This window comes from Diabrotica virgifera, chromosome 9 (genome assembly GCF_917563875.1).
Source record: "Diabrotica virgifera virgifera chromosome 9, PGI_DIABVI_V3a".
Classification (NCBI taxonomy): Eukaryota; Metazoa; Arthropoda; class Insecta; order Coleoptera; family Chrysomelidae; genus Diabrotica; species Diabrotica virgifera.
This window is the reverse complement of record NC_065451.1, coordinates 180084988-180105550: the sequence shown is the minus strand read 5'-3', so window position 1 is coordinate 180105550 and position 20563 is coordinate 180084988. Positions and strand designations below refer to the sequence as shown.

The 20563-nt window shown below is 31.2% G+C and overlaps 1 protein-coding gene across 7 annotated transcripts in view; it reads right to left on the bottom strand.

The window, feature by feature from the left end:
* The window catches only part of LOC126892158 (phospholipid-transporting ATPase ABCA3-like), a 296181-nt gene that overhangs the window by 72595 nt on the left and 203023 nt on the right, over positions 1-20563 (bottom strand). For all 7 annotated transcript variants that reach the window (XM_050661624.1, XM_050661627.1, XM_050661621.1 and 4 more), the window contains 2 exons: positions 14741-15093; positions 12355-12659 (listed from right to left, as the gene is read on the bottom strand). In XM_050661624.1, coding sequence (XP_050517581.1) covers positions 12355-12659; positions 14741-15093 — 658 coding nt within the window. The remainder of the gene's footprint in view (positions 1-12354; positions 12660-14740; positions 15094-20563) is intronic.

Here is a 20563-nt window from a genome sequence, read left to right as displayed (position 1 = left end):
TATTGGCATATACCAATGACACAAATCAAAGACGTATGACGTAGATATATTAATATTACGTAACACATGACAGAAGCTCCAAACAAATGACAATCGATGAAAAGCCCTATTGATACGTACTGTCAGAGTGTCAGTGGTATTAGGAAATGGCTATTATCCCGTGAACGTTAAGTTAATTTATAGAAGTGTTTAATCTTTTTAATTATTGAGGAGATTGATGGACTCAGCATTAAACAGCTTGAACACTATACAGACTATTACGAATATAAAGATAAAAATATAGAACTGTAATAAATAAATTGCAAAAAAAGTCACAATAACAAAGTTACTATTGTTAAGAAAATTTAATAATACCTAAGGTTGAAAAATATAAAACTATCGAGTGAATTACATAAAAAAATGTTTTTAATATATCAAACCTTTGGGGAAACCGTGATACAGAAAATGAAAATTTTTCACACACTGAGTAATCATCACTACGACATTACTAATATTCGTCTTTTTCTGGGGACCCAAAAGTCACTACCTATTGTAACTCTTCATTTATTTAATTGAAATATTATACTTATTTTTTATAAATATAAAACCAAATAAACTTTATTGATAAATAAATAAAACTTTATTGATTTATAAAACTAAATAAACAATATATGTAAATGCAAATAAATCCATAATGGTAAACTGTCACTGTCATTGAAAATTATAAACGTCAAAATTCATAAGCTATCAAAGATACTCGATATTGTTTATCCTTGTTAAACTTGTTTTAATTTCTATGGAAAAGCGACTTAATTTTGCGATACTAGTTTCTGTGAGTTAAAAAGAGACGTATTATAAAAAGTAGTTCGTGAATAATTTCGTGCATGGGAAAAGTTAGAGTGGAATTAGTATATTTAAACTCCATCACTTGTTCAATTATCTGACCTTCCAGTTCCAATTTAATTAATTTTATTGGATTTGCTCTTATAACCACGCATTTTGTTTTTTTTTTTGTTTTCTGGAGAAAGTATCAATATGTTTTATAATATTTTCTTCACATCCCTCCATTCAGTGACGCTTTAAGGCATCATGGGGCCCTAGGCGGCCATAAGAAGTAGGCCCCTTTATATCGATCATTTACTTAAAACAAATTTACAGATAATTATGTTGTTTTGGGAAGTAGTTACTCCAAAAATAAATTACGACAATGTAAAAAAGATCATTTTTCTATGGATGCTATACAATGTGCAACTTCTCTCACTACTTACATACATTCAAAACAAACAATTTCTCAGGCATTGAGAAAAGTCGGCCATTGCACTGAGAAATATTTTTTCTCGCGGATTCACCGTCGGTTTACATACATATGATCGCCATTTCCATGGTAACATGCACAATGCAAACACAATTATTTTTGTCAAACAAAATGTGTTCAAACTTGTCAAAACTAATCAAAAACTACCTTTTAAGACTGTTCAACTGTGAATTATAATTTTAAATAAATAAAGTACTTATATAAATATTAAAAATATTAAATATCTATGTGTATATTATAAAGGATTTTATTTCAATTTAGGCATATAATATACCTAAAAGCACCTAAATTATTTAATTTTGAAGTTTGAACTATTGACAAAAACGCATCCATAGAAAAAGTACAGTGTACAACACGAGAGAAAAATGACATATTTCTCTCTCGCTTGATTTGCGGCACTCGCCTCGTGCCTGCGCTCGTGAGAAATATGTCTTTTTTTCTCTCTTGTTGTACAATATACTATTTTCTTTTTTTTTACATTTCGCAACAACTTCTCATTAATATTTCATAGCTAATACATATGCCAAAGAAAAACAGGGATATTGTGTCGATATGTGATTTTACCCTGGGTATGAGCGCCACCCCTCCGGGGGCGAAAAAACATACATTAAAAATAATGGATAACTTATTAATTCTAAGCAACTTTTGTTCTATCGAGTGTTTTCACTAAATCAATACTTTTTGAGTTATTTGCTTGTGAATATGTTCATTTCTCAACAAAAAAAAAAACACCTTTTTAGACGTTTTTTCGCAAATAACTCCAAAATTAAGTATTTTATCGAAAAAATATTCTTAGAAAAAATATAGCGTATACAAAATTTAAAAAAATGGTGTATGTATGAAGTATGTAGACCCAGTATAAGCAGAACTGGAGCTAGTGAAAAGTAGATTCTTATTCGACAAATTCCAAATCAAATATTTCCACGTAAATTACCAAAAAATGAAGCACTTTTCGGTGAAAAATCATCACAACTTTTTTAAAGTTTTAAAAAAGTTTTATTTTTGTTTTTTTTTTAAACAAGTTTCGAGTATCAAAATTAAGCAAGTAAAGCTTAAAATAATGTTGATTTCTTTTTTTGGCACAAAAATCTTGAAAATTTATGAAAATCTTGAAAAAACTTATAGGTAAGTATATTATTTACATATATGATCTGTAAGTTTCACCGGTTCACAGTGCTTATATTTCAAAACATTGGGATTTAAAGTAAAACAAATTTTTTGAAATTTTGAAAAAAAATATCTTTTTTTTTTCAAAATAACTTAAAAATTATTAGTGGTATAAAAAATCTTAAAGAGTAAAAAATATAGGTTTTGATTTTCTGAATATTTCAGATTTTTGCTTTTTTGAAAGATAAAAATTGGTTAAGATATGACTGTTTAAAATTTGCATACCCTGGGTAGAGAATTTTTCATTTATTAAAAATTAATAAATGAAAATAGTTTCTATCCTTGTGGGATCGGTACTAACCGGAGGGACCGCAGACGTTCGGATACAATTAGCGTCTCTTTGCAAAAACAATGACGACTTTGCTAAGTAACAAGACATTTACTCAACACACACACTACCCACTACACTAGGTAACTGATTGGAAAAATCCACTGTACCATGCCAATGGCCATTAGTTGTCGAGGTATTAAGCTAAATAAAAAAATTGCATACACTCGTGATTAGTGACTTGGTCAAGCCCTTTCTACTACAGCTCTTTTATAAATAAGCACTTTATACCGATAAAACATACAGAGCATATAAACAATACATAAGTAAAATATATTGTGAAGCGGTAAGGATTAATTTCATTTGGGATGCTAATTAGGGGGTTATTTTCACCAGTTTTTTACCCAAAAAATGGGATCAACTTTATTCTGAGCGTATCTTGCTTACTTTTTATGATAGAATTTTTTTTAAAAAACAAGAATAATGCTTTTTTAAAACATTTAAACAGGTTATGATGAGTTTTCCATGAAAAGTGCTTAATTTTTTTATTATTTCAAGTTGAAATATTCGATTTGGAATTTGACGATTAAGAACCTACTTTTCATTAGCTACAACTTTGCTTCTACTGGGTCTACAGACTGCACACATACACCATTTTTTCAATTATTTAAAAGCTACATTTTTGCTAAGAATATTTTTTCGATAAAATACTTACTTTTTGAGTTATTGGCGAAAAACCGTCTAAAAACGTGTCATTTTTTGTTGAAAAATGAAGATATTCATTGCCAAATACCTCGAAACGTATTGACTTGATAAAAAAACTCTATTGAACAAAAGTTGCTTAGAATTAGTCAGTTTATCCACTTCCAGACGTATTTTGACGGTATATTTTTTTCAACCCCGAGAAGGGGTGGACCCAACCGTAGAGCAAAAACACACAATTGGCACAATATCACTTTTTTTATTTGACATGGTTACACCAAATTTCATGTTAATCCAAGCTCTTGTTTCAAATCCAAAAGTTCTTTAAAATCCAGAGGTATTTGCAATATTTTACCGTGAGTGAATGGACTATAAGGCACGTGGGTGAGTAGAAATTGAAAAAAAAAACGTACCATACCAAAATAATTACCAGCTTTTATCAAAATTTGCTTGCAAAATTGATTACCAAATTAAGGGAATGAAGAACATGGAATATAAAAATGCCTTTGAAGATTACTGCTTAATTTTTTGTCTTGAAGTCTGTTGTATTTTTCTGATATTTGACAAAAAACAAAGTAAAAAACTGAGTTTGATTGGAAATCATAAATTAACCATTTTCTTTTTTTTTTTGTCTCAGTTAGCCCTATTTGATTTTTTTAACATTTAAATTTTTTTTAAAATAACTGCATTAATAATTAAATATTAATGAATGCATTTGTGTGGGATGCGGGCCCCGTCAAGTGCCCGGGCCCTAGGCGGCCGCCTAGTCCGCCTAATGGTTAATCCGGCACTGCCTCCATTTCTAACAAATATTTATATACTAAGACGCAACAAAACCAAAAAACCATGCTCGATAGGTACAGATTTGCGTGTTTTTAAGCTGCGTGCACGCTGCGAGCAAGCTACGTGTGATAACTGGCAATTCAGCAGTACACGAGTTGAATAATAATTTTATTGTTGTTCTGAATCTATTTCCTTGTGGCATTTTTATAATTAACTATTTAGATGGGAAATAAGCCACAATTAAATTGAAAAAAATAATTTTATTAACGTTTCGACGCCCAAATCGGGTATATAAAATAGAACTAAAACCTTTAACTACCCGCGCATCAAGTTATAACATAACTACACGCGTGGCGTATTTTATACGCCACAAGAAACTACATTTAAAAACAGCGGATTTGTTTTTTTTTTTGAAAAAATACACTTAGTTGTTTGTTATAAACCTTATTCGGCATCAGTGAATACTTGGAGTTCCTTCTCAGTAAGCCAATTGGGATTTATAACTGGAATCATGGAATAACTGGATTCCATGATAAATAAAATTACTAATAAAAAATTTTTTTAATGTGATCTTTTACAGGAGAAAAAGTATTGTTTATAAAGAAAAATATATATTGTGCCATAATGACTAAAAAACAATTGAAATATAAACTCATATTATGACTTATATCAATATAATCGTGGTTTATATTGTCCACCACCGGAAACAACAAATAATAAACTGTAAATTACGATCTTCCCAGAATGCCGATTATATCGAAACTAAAACCAAATTGTAAAGCACATTCCAATGATAGATTAGAGAGATAAACAAGGTCAAAAATTAAAATTTTAAATATATTTGCAGTAGAATTCTTATATCTGGCGTACAAAAGACGCCAGCGCGTGTAGTTAAAGGTTAAACAAAAATGTTGTTGCTTAGTAAAAAATGCTTCTAATAATTTATTTAATCTGACTAATTTATATCGGCAATTCAGACATATATTATACATTTGAAAGACTTTAAAATGATACTGACAATATTTATGAGTTGCGTTCCTGGGACGACTTTACTGAAAGGTTGTTTATTCGATTACATGAAATCAACCCCAACTCAAGAATATCCGTCACAAAAAAATCATAGCATGTGATCTGTCTTTAAAAAGACAACCAAATGCAACGGTGACAGTAAAATTCTCGTGTTAGAGATTCCATAGTAAATCACTAGGGAAACCAGGAAGAAACCTCGTGATACTATCCCGACATCGTAAATATATAGTCTTACATAATTTAGTTTACTCTTAAAACTAATACCAAATTCTAACTTTAATATATAATATATATGTTGTTTAAATTATAAATAATATTAATAATACATAGATTTAAAAGTAATACTAAAATATAAAATATGTACTAACTCGATATGTTATTGACTTACTAATCGTGGCACTTTCTTTCTATTGACTTCCTCTTTCAGTATGGGTAACCACATCCTACTGCATTCTACCGAGGAATTTGCGACACCATTGGTTTCATCTAGCATAATTAGAGCCGCTTCTTTGATTTTTTTTTACTATCTGTTTCTTTCAGGACTATACTTGAATCTCTCCACTGAACTCTGTGTTCATTATCCCATGCGTGTTGACATATTTGAGATCTATCAAATTCTCTATTTTTAACATGACTTGTGTTCACGTATTCTAACGTTTAATGGTTCTGATGTTTCACCTAAATAAAATTGTTCGCATTCACAAGGTATTTTATAAATACAATTATTTGTTCTTTCTTGTTTTTTGTTAGGTTTAGTTTTAGTTAGAATAGATCTCAATGTGTTTGTTTGTTATGTTGAATGTTGTTAAAATGTTGAATATATTTCCTATTGTTTTCAGTTTCTCGGATAGTCCTTTTATAAATGGTATTGATATTTTCCTCGTATTATTTCTTGTGAATGTTGTAGGATTCCGTTCTAAGTTTTCCTGTTCCATTCGATCCAATCTTGACAATTCCATATTTATAAACGATAAAGGATAATAGTCATTTTTTAACCTTCGGAGTACGAAGACTGGGTCAAGCGTGACCCGAAATTCACTTATTTCTTAATATTTTATGAAATAATTTTTTTACAAATCCGATTGATCGTAAGTTCTCCTTATTTGTTTCAGTCTATTTTTTCGTATATAATTCGTGAACATGCAAATTACAGTTTTTCCTCTACGTAACATTTATGATGCCGGGTCAGTCCTGACCCGGTCTTCGGATTTCGAAAAATATTTTTAATATGTTTGTAGGTACACGTAAATCGCAGCCGTCTCTGTTTACGGGTATACGTATTCAAATATATGGCCGGAGCGAATTTACCTATGCCCGTTTTCTGTAAGGTATTAAAATCTGGCCGCCGGAGCGAACTAGTATACACCCATGGGAAACCATCTTAAAAAATTTAAATACAATAATTTAGGATTATAATGATTATGTTTGTTTGCTTTTTGTTGAATTAAAGATACTGTTCATTAATATGACTATTTAAAACATCGTTATAAATAAAATGAGAATGGGTCACGCTTGACCCATCTTCGTAATCTAAGTAAGTCAAATAATCTCCGTACTCCGAAGGTTAATAAAACAGATGTTAACAATTGTTTTTCTTCTAAAAATGAATTTTCGTTAGAACAAGTAATTTTGGCTCTATCATATAAGGATTTAATGATTCCGTTTTTAACGATGATGTGATTTTTTTTGTAATTGAGATAATACAATTATTTTTTTCAACTTAATTGTGGCTTATTTCCCATCTAAATAGTTAAATTATAAGTTGAATTTATTCACTGCACATTCGAGCAGAGCCGAGGCGTGCAAGCTGCTTGCAAGTGACTTGCAAGCCGCATGGACCTAGAGCACGCCAGTTTCTACTACGCCGTGCACGCCACTTGAAAACTAGCCAGGCGGTTTGTCAGTACGTGCGGGACAATCATTCAGTACACGTTGACCCCGCGATCGATTTCAACGTCGATAGAGAGCTGTTTATTTCTGGCGCGTATTCACTCCAAGAAACCGCTCAAATGTGTGTTGACGGGGACCTTGGCTTGAAAACAAACAGCTTGTTCGAAGCCTACACGCAACTAAGATGCAAAGCATCGAGCCTTAGAGATTCCGTCCAAGCATATCATGGAAACCATTAAAGCGTTCATTGAAAAACCGACAGAAAGTGGATCGCGCGCATATGTATACGCACCATTACATAAATTATAAACTATGTTATACTAACTTGAACGTATTTTGGCATTACTCCCCTGTTTATTATTAATACCCCAGGCTGTGGGTGAAAAAACGTGATATAATTCAGAAATTTTTGGAACCTATCAGATGTTCTAAAGGACGATGGCAGGAATAACTTATAATAAAATGTAACCAAAAATTTCAGGAACTTTTTTATTTATGACGTTTTTCATTTGTTAAATTTGCAATTTTTAAATATTTTTAATTTTGCAGCTTAGGATAATCATTTTAGAGAAAAATTTTTAAATAGAAAATTGTAGTAAATTATAAAACCTACAATTTGAGCTATAACAAGTTTAATTTTGTTAATACGTTATTGCAAAACAGCCTGCGAAAGTCCAAAATGGCCGTTTTTTGCAATTGCATTATTTATTGTAAAAATAACTTTTATTTATTTTTTAAGGCTTTAAAATAAAGATCCTTCAATACCAAACATAAAAAAATATATATAGAGCCCGATTGGTAAACTTGTTGCTTAGATATTATAACTTGTTTATCCCAAAGGGTCAAATATAACAAGGGGCTATAACTCTTTGAAAAAAAAAATCGTAGAGGGTTAATCCAAGATCCACTCTCCTTCTAAAGACTTATATTTTTATCTTCTGATGTAAATAAATGCGTAAAACATTTTTAAACCTCTTATTTCGGGTTTGAAAATAAGGGGGCAAATTTCGTTATAAACATTTAGAACTGAAGCCGCCCCTGTACATTCTATGAATTTCTAACTTGCAGATTATTGTTGTTGAAGACAAAATAAAGATTCAAAACAAAATAAAAATTTTCTACGACTAACTGAAGTCGAGATAATTGCTTTTGTTTTCTTAAATCGTAGTGACTTTATTTATAACAATTAAGAAATTATTTCACAGTCATGAACTAAAGAAAGACTTATATTAACAAGTAATTGGACTTCGTAAGTCCTAGGTTTTCACCCAAAGTAATCGAAAGTGGAATTGGAAGTCGGACGGTCGACGGACAGACAGCCTCAGTCAAATTTCTCACCTTTAATACCATCCTTGGATTATAAGCTTTCATTTGACATCTCATTTGTCATTCTACCTGGTATAATGACGGAGGAGCTATATTTGCGGTCGGACAGACCGACGGACAGACAGCCTAAGTCAAATTTCTCACTTTTAGTACAATCCTTGGATTATAAGCCTTGATTTGACACCTCATTTGTCATTCTACCTGGTATAATGACGGAGGAGTTATATTCGCGGTCGGACGGACCGACGGACAGACAGCCTAAGTTAAATTTCTCACCTTTAGAAATTCTTCGATTATAAGCTTTCATTTGACATCTCATTTGTCATTCTACCTGGTACATATAATGATGGAGGAGCTATATTCGGGGTCCGACGGACCGACGGACAGACAGCCTAAGTCAAATTTCTCACCTTTAGTACCATCTTTGGATTATAAGCTTTCATTTGACACCTCATTTGTCATTCTACCTGGTATAATAACGGCGGAGTTATATTCGCGGTCGGACGGACCGACGGACAGACAGCCTAAGTCAAATTTCTCACCTTTAGTACCATCCTTGGATTATACGCTTTCATTTGACACCTCATTTGTCATTCTACCTGGTATAATGACGGAGGAGCTATATTCGCGGTCGGACGGACCGACGGAGAGACAGCCAATATCAAATTTCTCATCTTTATACCATCCTTGGATTATACGCTTTCATTTGACACCTCATTTGTCATTCTACCTGGTATAATGACGGAGGAGTTATATTCGCGGTCGGACAGACCGACGGACAGATAGTTTAGGTCAAATTTCTCACCTTTAGTACCATCCTTGGATTATAAGCTTTCATTTGACACCTCACTTGTCATTCTACCTAGTATAATGACGGAGGAGTTGTGGTTACGGACAGACGGACAGACGGACGTGGATAATCCAAAGTTTTCACATTTTTTCAAAATTGGGTGAAAACAAAATAAAAATTATTTTAAACGAAAATTACATTTAATTATTAGAAATGGTTTTTAAAGTCTAGTGGAGATTTATTTTTCTGTACGAATATGATTTATTGTGTCGGTTGCCCTTAGCAACCGTTAGCAACTTATAGTACATTGAATCACGGTTTTGCTCCAAATTTTAAAGCACTGCTTGAAATTTGGCAAACGCATAGATAACATGCAAAGAATAAAAATTGTATTGGGCCTCTGTGTGCATTTGCCAAGGGAGTGACTTTCACCTCTTAGAGTGGGTGAAAAAATATACGTTCAAAATAAGTTAGGAAATGGATAAAACGTCTAATTCTAAGCAACTTTTGTTCTACAATATTTTCTCATTTAGTTAATACTTTTCGAGTTATTTCCGAGTAAATACGTTTACTTTTCAACAACAAACAAACCCGTTTTTAGGCGGTTTTTGGCAAATAACTCAAAAATTAAGTATTTCAGTGAAAAAAATATTCTTAGCAAAAATATAGCCCATTAAAAACTAAAAAAAAAACAATGGTGTATGTATGAACTTACTAGGCCCAGCAGAAGCAAAGTTCTAGCTAATGAAAAATAGGTTCATATCCGTCAAATTTCAAAGTGAATATTTCAAAGTGAAGTACCCAAAAAATGCTTTTTGAAGAACACTCATTACAACTTTTTAAAGTATTTAAAAAAATATGTGTATGTGTTTTTTAAAAAAGTTTGTAGCATCAATAGTAAGCAAGTTACGCTCAAAACAAAGTTGGTCTCTTTTTTTTTTGGTCAAAAAAACTCGGGAAAGTCACCCCCTAATTAGCAACAAAAATGAAATTAATCCTTTTTATTTCATAAGGGACTGTACTTGTGTATTTTTGAAGGGACTGTAGTTGAAAGGACTTGAACTAGTCAATAATCACGACTGTACGCAAATTTATAACAGCCATATCTTAACCAATTTTTGCCTAACAAAAAAAAAACAAAAAAATCCAAAATACTGAGCAAAGCAAAAAGTACATTTTTTTACTCTTTGTGATTTTTGGCCACACTAATAAATTTTAAGTTATTTTGAAAAAAAAAAACATTTTTTTCAAAATTAAAAATTAAAACAGATTTACTTTAAAACCATTTTTTTTTAAATAAGCCCTTTGAACCGATGATACTTAAAGATCATATAAATAATACATGAGCAAAATAATTTGTGAAGAGGTAACGATTAATTTGATTTAAGATAGTAATTACAGGGTGACTTTCCCGAGTTTGTTTAATAAAAAAAGAAGAGATTAACTATATTTTGAGCGTAATTTGCTTACTTTTGATACTAGAAATTAAAAAAAAAAACAAAAAATAATATTTTGTTAAATACTTTAAAAAAGTTCTAATGAGTGTTCTCCAAAAAGTGCATCATTTTTGGGATATTTCACTTTGAAATATTTACTTAAAAATTTGACGGTTATGAACCTATTTTTCATTAGCTAGAACTTTGCTTCTGCTGGGTCTAGTGAGTTCATATATACATCAGTTTTTTTTTCAATTTTTAATGGGTATATTTTCTCTAAGAACGTTTTTTTTTTCAATAAAGTACTTACTTTTTGAGTTATTTGCCAAAAACTGCTTAAAAACGTGTTTTTTCTTGTTGAGAATGAACGTATTTACTCGGAAATAACTCGAAAAGTATTACCTCAATGAGAAAATGTTGTAGAACAAAAGTTGCTTAGAATTAGAAGTTTTATCTATTTCCTAACTTATTTTGAACGTATATTTTTTCACCCCTTCTAAGGGGTGAAGGTCACCCCCAGGGCAAAAGCACACAGAGGCCCAATACCATTTTTATTCTTTGACATGTCATCTATGTGTTTGCCAAATTTCAAGTCAATCCAAGCGGTGCTTTAAAATTTGGAGCAAAAACCGTGATTCAATGTACTATAAGTTGCTAACCGTTGCTAAGGGCAACCGACACAATAAATCACTTTCGTAAGAATAATAAATCTCCACTACACTTTAAAAATCATTGTTAATAATTAAATGTAATTTTCGTTTAAAGTCATTTTTATTTTAAGATAATATAAGACTTTCTTTAGTCAATGACTGTGAAATAATTTCTTAATTGTTATAAATAAAATCACTACGATTTAAGAAAACAAAAACAATTATCTCGGCTTCAGTTGTTCGTAGAAAAATTTTAATTTGTTTTGAATCTGTATTTTGTCTTCAGCAACAATAATCTGCAAGTTAGAAACTCATATGATGTACAGGGCCGGCTTCAGTTCTAAATGTTTATAACGAAATTTGCCCCCTTATTTTCAAACCCGAAATAAGAGGTTGAAAAATGTTTTACGCATTTATTTACATCAGAATATGAAAATATAAGTCTTTAGAAGGATAGTGGATCTTGGATTAACTCTCTACGATTTTTTTTTCAAAAAGTTATAGCCTTCGACATTTGACCCCTTGGGATAAACAAGTTATAATATCTAAGCAACAAGTTTACCAATCGGGCTCTATATATATTTTTTTATGTTTGGTATTGAAGGATCTTTATTTAAAAGCCTTAAACAATAAATAAAAGTAATTTTTACAATAAATAATGCAATTGCAAAAAACAGTCATTTTGGACTTTTCGCAGGCTGTTTTGCAATAATATCCTAACAAAATTAAACTTGTTATAGCTCAAATTATAGGTTTTTAATTTACTCCAATTTTCTATTTAAAAGTTTAAGCTACAAAATTAAAAATCTTTAAAAATTGCAAATTTAACAAATGAAAAACGTCATAAATAAAAAAGCTCCTGAAATTTTTGGTTACATTTTAGTACAAGTTATTCCTGGCATCGTCCTTTACAACACCTGATAGGTTTCAAAAATTCCTGAATTATATCCTGAAATCGACCTATTTTTCACCCACAGCTTGGACTATAATATTTCATTTTGAACATACCAATATCTTACCTGAATCCAATATTAAATGCAAACTGGAATCCCTGAGATTGTCCACCAACAATGTTGTCTATTTGGGTTGCAGCTTTAAAAGGTAATGGTTTGTTAACAAATTCAATATGTCCGTTAGTGTAGTGATTGTAAACGGAAGACAAAGCCATGCCTAAGGCAATACCAGGTGAGTGGTAAGGATCATTGTTAAACCATGCCGTAATAACAGGATGAATTGTCTTGATGATACCAAATTCAAATTCTTGCTCTGTGAAAGTTGATCCTATAATGTAACTTCTACGCACTACGTTTGGATTAGTTGCAGTCTAAAAATTTAAAAATGTTAAAGAAAATAGGAAAGTCCCAGATACAGAATCCATTATTAAATATAATAATAAAGACTAATTTAAATCTGAAACTTTCCTTACTAGAATCCCTTTCTGGTAACATCCTTAATATCTGCCTTTTACAATTTATAATGCATAGAGACGACGAACGTAGAAAGCGGAAAGGATTCTACAATATGCAATCACATTCCGCTTTTATTCGTCTAGGAAAAGGTATGAGAAATACTCTGGGCTATTTAGCAAAATACAAGGAAAAGTTAGTTACCAGCAATTTTATTGCTGGAATCGAACCTTATGATTGTATATATTAATAATATAGGTATGCAAAGTCCGCGGATAGTGTGCTACTTTTTTTATAAACTAAATTTCGCCCGAAAATCGTGTTTTTTCAGTTTTTGCTCTATAACTCCAAAGATTTTAACTTTACACCAAAAACACTCAAATAAAAATTCACCGTAATTAAATTCTGCATAGTATTAGAGAAGTGTTTTCCCGATTTAGTTCGACGAAAATTTTCCCCGGATATTTTATTAATAATTAAATATAAATGCTCCTTTCGTATAAATTATATTTCCAGAAGCCGATGGAAACTGAATGAATACTTTAGCAACAATTGAATTGCTAATTAAAAATTTACGGTCGCTAAAATAACAACAATAATATGATACATAAGAATAACTATGCTTTTTGTACAAAAAGACACTGTACCTATTTAATATACTTTACAAAATTGAAATTGGACTATTTAAGCGGCCTCAGGAATATTTTAAAATTATAAACAATTTTTGGCTTATAAACAAATAGAATATTTTGGGAAATATTAAATTAAATTAAATCATGAAAACGGTATTGGAAAAAAGCGGCGGCAGGACGCTTCTTTTAAAAGAAGAAACGTTTAATTATAATGAGTGGTTCCTGAGATACAACCGGTCAAAGTTGACCAGCATTTACGGCAAAGATATAAACAATAGGATCATAATTTTCGAAACATCGCCTTTCTATTTTTGTCCTCACTCATAACATATATTATTATAATAAAAACTATCGATAATGCGAGTGAAAATTGCCAAAAATAGGTTGGAGAGAAAGGTTCCAATCAAAAATTAGGTTGGAGAAAATGTAATCTTAAATTTCAAAATCGGTAACCGTTGCATTTTCTCGCCTTCCCATGGAGCAATTTTCTTCATTCTTTTATTGTTCCCAAGTAGCTCGAATAGAGCCATCTAACTAACGCATTATTAAATGTCAAACTGGCCTTTGTTTTCTTATAATAGATTAATTCATTTATAAGAAAAGAAAACTACATATTTTTTTCAGTTGTAGACTTTTTTTAGATAAACTTACTACAAGTGTACCTTTTAACGTTAAAAACACAAATATTCTCAATTAAAAGCTGTATAATTATTTAAACAATATTTATTTAAATAAATTTAAAATTTTTGTTACAATAAATAAATTAATTTATTATAAGAAAACAAAAGCAAGTTTGACATTTAATAATGCGTTAGTTAGATGGCTCTACTCGAGTTACTTGGGAACAAAAAAAGAATGAAGACAATTGCTCCATGGGAAGCCGAGAAAATGGATTTTTTTAACGTATGCCGATTTTGAACTTTAAGATTACATTTTTTCCAACCTAATTTTTGATTGAAATTTTGCTATTTTTGTAAATTTTCACTCGTAATATCGATAGTTTTTATTATAATAATATATGTTATGATTATTTTAAAGATATGAAAATTGGTATGGAGAAAGAAGACAAAAATAGAATTTTTTATTCTTTGTCTATTATTTTTCATCTATTTCCCAGCTAATAAGAAAATGTAAAGAACCATTCCCACGTCTCTAACCGATTCTGAACGACGGAGCCTTTGATAATCACATATGTGTTGAAAACTTCTTCTTTTACCAAGATTAGCACAACACAAGTACTGTAACACTACACTGGTTTAAGTAAATCTTGAGTAACTTTAAAATTTTAAGATTTAGTGCATCCGTAATAGTCCATAGGCACATACCCTATATACCCCTAAAGCTTTTTATAGGTCCCACATACTTACCAGGTCTAACATTATACGGGTAATATTGTCAATATTTGTTGGAGACATTCCATATCCATTTAAAACACCGTAGAAGTTATTCGTATAATTTTGTGGATCGTCAAATCGCTCAATTAAAGTAATAGGGTCAGTGAATCTTGCTAAATTTAAAGGCATTGCCGGCAAAACAGAGGGAACACTTCCTGAAGGTACACTCATAACTATAATAACGTTTATCATAGGCAAAAATATCTGAATCGCCAACAAAACCCATGATCTAAAGGTTCCTATAATCTTCTTCATAAGCATTGCGACGAACTGATTGACAATCAAATGTAAACCACCAGTGTACGAGGGAGATAAAGATTCTGGACCTAAAAACAAAAATATGAATCATAAACAAATATTTCCTTAAAAAGCCCTTTCCTAAAAAAAAATTCCTGTAGTTGGCTGTATGCCATCAATCACAAAAATTGGAGAAAATCCTTTGTAAATGGTATAACATTTTTTTATTAAAAATCTCTTTAAGGGCTATATCACAGAACGTTTTCGATTTTATTAAAAATCATCATCAGTGTTAAAACCTAAAAGTAAGTATAACCGTTTTTTATGAATGCAAAGTTGATATTTAAATTTTGACTAATAGTCCAGGAACCGAATCTTTTCAGCTCGCAATTTTTACAGAATGGATCGATTTGCTTGAAAATTTGAAAATAAGTAGTGGATAGTCCAAGGATCAAAATTTATATGATGCCAAAAGGCGCTTCTGCCATTGGGGTGGTTGCCACCCCAGCTTGTTGGTGGAAATTTTTTATTATATTTTGACCGCAAAAGTTGATAAAAACATTCATTTTAAGCAAAAAAATGTTGTATACATTTTTTTGATAAAATTAATATTTTTCGATTTAGTCTCTATCGAAAGTGTTAGCTTTTATATCGAAAAAATCAATGTTTTTCAATATTATACTCATTTACCAGTGGCGGCTCGTCAGAGGAGGCAAGGGAGGCTTAGCCTCCCCATAAATTTTTTACACACGCTACACTGTTTTGTTTATCATGAATCGCGAAAACAACAAGTACTCTCACTATTATACAACGTGTAAATTCCATATTATCACTAAATATCCATACGCACGGAGCATTAGCATTAGAACGCATGATTGCGTCTCAGTTTTTTTATGTATTATTGTAGGCAGGACCCTGGGTTATCCCGAGATGCATGAACGGAGCCGAGAAGTGGAACAGCCTCCGTAGCTGATGCACCGCGCAGCGCAGCAGGTATTTAAGGATACGCGGCATCTACGGTGCCATCACACGCTGCCCGGAGATATACCAAGGGAGGCTAAGTAGTTTCTCGGCTCCGTTGCGTGGTTACGTGCTCGGGACAACGAGTTTTAGGGTCCTGACTAAAAATAATGAAAAAGCTAAAAGTGCGAATTTTGTTATGAAATTTGGTATGTGGGATTAGACTAATATTTGGAAAAACTTGTTCAAATAACTTTTTCCGATATCTGTAACGCAAAGCAAAATATCGGTAATTTATCGTGTTTTTGAATTCGCAGTAGGCCGCGTTTAGAATTAAAAAAATTCTGTTGAGTATCTTAAAAAGTGTGAAGCTTCATCCTGTATGGACTGCAAAACTTCAAATCTGTATCTATTTTGATATGCATATCTACTTACAAAGATGGAATTGTTATAGTATATTAAGTATGGAGAACGGTAAGGGTTTTATACCGATCGAAGACAATTGTTTGGAGGAGGAGCGGAGCGACGATTCCAATTATTGTCTGAGATCGGTTACCCTTAACGTTCGACATGCTTATAACGTTTTTTGCACGATTGATACCATTATAAATTATAAAATTAAACATTTTCGTCATATTGACTAGTTTCATTCATTTTATCAAGACAGATACTTTGGTTGTTAGGTAGTAACTAGGGTGCATAACAACAATGGAGAATTGAGTTCTTATTTAGTTGTCAATAATTTTAAGTACAATTTTGATTATTATAAATTAAAATATGAGCGAAAGTGAATTTGAAGAAATTGAACGGGCTTGGGAAGAAGGGTGTTCCGCAAGTATTCCCGAAAAATCCAAAATCCGTTATCAAAATACCTACCAGTTTTAAAAAATGGTGCGAAGGCAAGAATTTTTAAGAATCGAAGAAAATACTGTATTGGCATATTTCGTTCAAAGACATATGCAGTTGAAAGCTCCTGGAAGCCTCTGGGCAGAATATTCAATGATTAAATCCACCGTTTTTCTTTATGATGGCATTGATATTTCCAAGTTTTCAACTTTGATCGCGTATTTGAAGAGAAAAAATGTTGGCTATAGGCCTAAGAAAGCGAGCATTTTTACACGGGAGCAATTTGAAAAATTTCTGATGGAAGCATCGGATGAAGAATTTCTAGTTCACAAGGTAATATAAGCTAGTTTAGGTAAAAGAAATACTCTAATGAAGATTTTTTCATAATTTATAGGTCGCAATGATATTGGGAATATCTCGTGCCTGTAGAAGAGAAGAATTATATAATATTACTATAAATGACATCCAACAAACCGATGGTTTAATAATTGTAAAAGTACCCAATACAAAAACGAACATCCAGCGTACTTTTACAGTCGTTAATAAATCAGACGATAAAATTCCATATTTAGAAATTCTTCAAAATAAATTAAAATTAAGAGATTTTTTAACTCGACGGTAAGTGAATTACTTACCGTCGAGTTGGAGTACTTACCGTCGAGTTGGATTACTTACCGTCGAGTTGCTAGTAAATGTCACCTACTGACGTAAAATCTGTCACGGTAAACAGTCAAAAATGATCAATCGTGCAAAAACAAATAAACGACACAAACTTTGGTATTAAACTTTTACAATTAGACTAACTATTTTTAAAATATGATCTCATGAAATTGTGAATTATGATGATATTATAAAATGTAAATAAAAAATGGGACCCTAAATTACATTTCTTGGCGCATTTTTTTGCTAGTGCAAATTTGTCTAGATATTTTACAGTTAGGTATAGCCTCCCCTATTATAAAAATCACGAGCCGCCACTGTCATTTACGCCAGTCAATGGGAGCAAGAATAGGATATTACCTCCGAATCCTGTCCTACTGCATGGATTTTAATGAAACTTTGGGCCTAGCCTTTACTGATCTCTTAATTCAAAATCTACCCTATGCCGATGTGTGCGTTAATCTTGGGGGTGGTTCCCAAAAATGTTTCGTTAAAATTACCACGGAATTCGCTAGAGAACCTAATTCTAAGCAAAAACTGTTCTATAATTTTTTTAAACTCTTTCTTTTAAACTATAATTTTTTTAAACTTTTTGAGATATTCGTGGTTGAAAGTTTGCCAATTTCATTAAAACAAAATACCTTTTCGAACGGTTTTTTGCGAATAACTTAAAAAATATGCATCAAACTAAAAAAATTATATTAAACATTTTTGTAGGTTATAAAAAAAGAAAGAGTCACTTGCCTTCATAGGGGAGTGCATTTAGATTTTCACTTCGGAAAAAATCAAACAAGATAAAACTTTTTGTAATTTCATTAAGAAATGTTTAATAAACAACATATCAAAAAGTTCTACTCGAGAAGTGGGTGCTTCATTTTTTATTAAACAAATGAACAGCGAAGTTAGATATTTTTTTAAATAACTCCGAAAATATAATTTTTAGAAAAAAACTGACTTGACCATTGAAAAATTCAGAAAATTTTACAAAAAAAAACCTTATATAAAGATTTTTCTAAAGTTAAATCTCTAGCTTCTGTAATTTTTTATTTATAACGCTAAAGTCACCCTTCTCACACACATTGGCGCACTGTAAACTAGCGTTGGAAGAAGTGCACGGTTGAGTTTTTTTAATGTAATTCTTTAACTAATGGATCAAAAGAAATATTACAAATTGGACATGAAAGAAGATGAAATAAGCTATCTTATGGTTGTAATAAAAAGAAATAAAATGTATGGACGTAAGTACGGTGTGGGCGGAAAATGAGCCTTACATGAATTTTGTTTAAAAATGATTTAAAAATGTGTAACTAATACAATTTTACTTATAAAACTCTCAAATTTGCACAACTTACCTCTCAATCATCTGACTAAACGATGTTTCATTCAAAAAAAATTTCAAAAATTTCATTCAAATAATACGATGTCTCAAAAAATGTAATTTTTGAAAACTTCGTAGTTTTACAGAATTCCCACCATTTTAGGACGGTATTAGTCAAGTTTGAATAAATATAATAAAATTTTTTTTATTTTTTTAAAGCTTGGGATGTAATCTTTAAAAAACACTGAATTATTTTAATTTAAAAATGAAATAAACAATTTCTTTTTGAGAAAACTAAGAAAGATAACAAAAATGTAATACAAAAACCGAAAATTACCAGCTGAAAAAATGTATATACAGAGTGATCAAAAGTTTTTTCTGTAAAAATTACCTAAAATACATTTAATAATAAGCTTCAACCATAATAAATGTTCAACAAAAAAATTTTTTTTTAGCTCTTATACAGTATGTCTGCGTGGGTCTAGGACATTTCGCCGCCGCCGTTTCGGCGTCGCCAGTTCGCCGTGGCCGTTTCGCCGTGGAGCCATTTCGCCGTCGCCGTTTCGCCGTTGAGCCATTTCGCCGTCGCCATTTCGTTGTTAGCATTCGTACTTATAATTTCGGGATGATCATTACTTGTATATAAGTTTTGAATGGTTTTCGAACGATTATATACATATAGGGTAGGGATGTTCACTATTAACAATTAGTTGCTGGAAATCTACCACCCTTGAAAAAGAAAAAAAAAATAGGGACGCGGATGAGCGAATTTTAAGATTAGTCCGAAACTTCAATGCCGATGGAGATATTTTAAGGCTGTATGACACTATACATTTTCTTGTATCATTTCTAATATCGTTTCTGATATGTCAAAAAAATGCATAGTGTCATACACAGATACAAGAAACGATATCAGAAACGATACAAGAATTTGAGTCAGACACAGATTATTGTACAAGAACTGCGCCAATTTCTGCGCAAAGAGCAAAAACGTAAAACCTGCTGGTAAAACATCTAAAATGTCATAATTACTTACTCATAATGGCGGCTGAAATGAAAATGGGATCATGTATTGATGAATTTATTTGTGTTTTTGTAGGTATTATTTATAAATCTTTTCTTGATACTTAATATACCGTTTGGTATGGACTACTGTTCTACTAATAACCATATATTTAGCTCCTAGTAAAGTTCATACTATAAATTTAGGTTTCACGGTGCATAATTTTTTAATAGACGAAGACGAAAATACAATAGTTCCTAATTTGGATCAAACTGAAGATAATTCTAATGCAAATATTTTAGCACAAATATCAAAAAAAAATAACACAAATAATCAACCTCAAACAGTCAACGTAAAATTCTGGTTAACATTAAAATGTTAATTAAAAGTTTATAAATTTTATAAAATCTTTAAAATCAGCTGTAGCTGTAGATGCAGTACTACCATAACGTGACACAGGGTGACAAACAAAATTTCGACCAATCACGTGCCGAATTTCATACAATTTTCGATACAAGAACTTGCATAGTGTCATACAGGGCACAAATGTACGTACAAGAAATGATACAAGAAAATGTATACAAGAAACGATATTAGAAATGATACAAGAAAATGCATAGTGTCATACAGCCTTGAGAATATCTTAGAGGACTTGCCCATAATTATGAAATATAACTTTTTAAATATTTTTAATACTGTAAATATTTTATTTTTCAGACAAAAACAATGTATAGTTGAATACGAAAATATAACTTGGTTTTACTAGCAACAT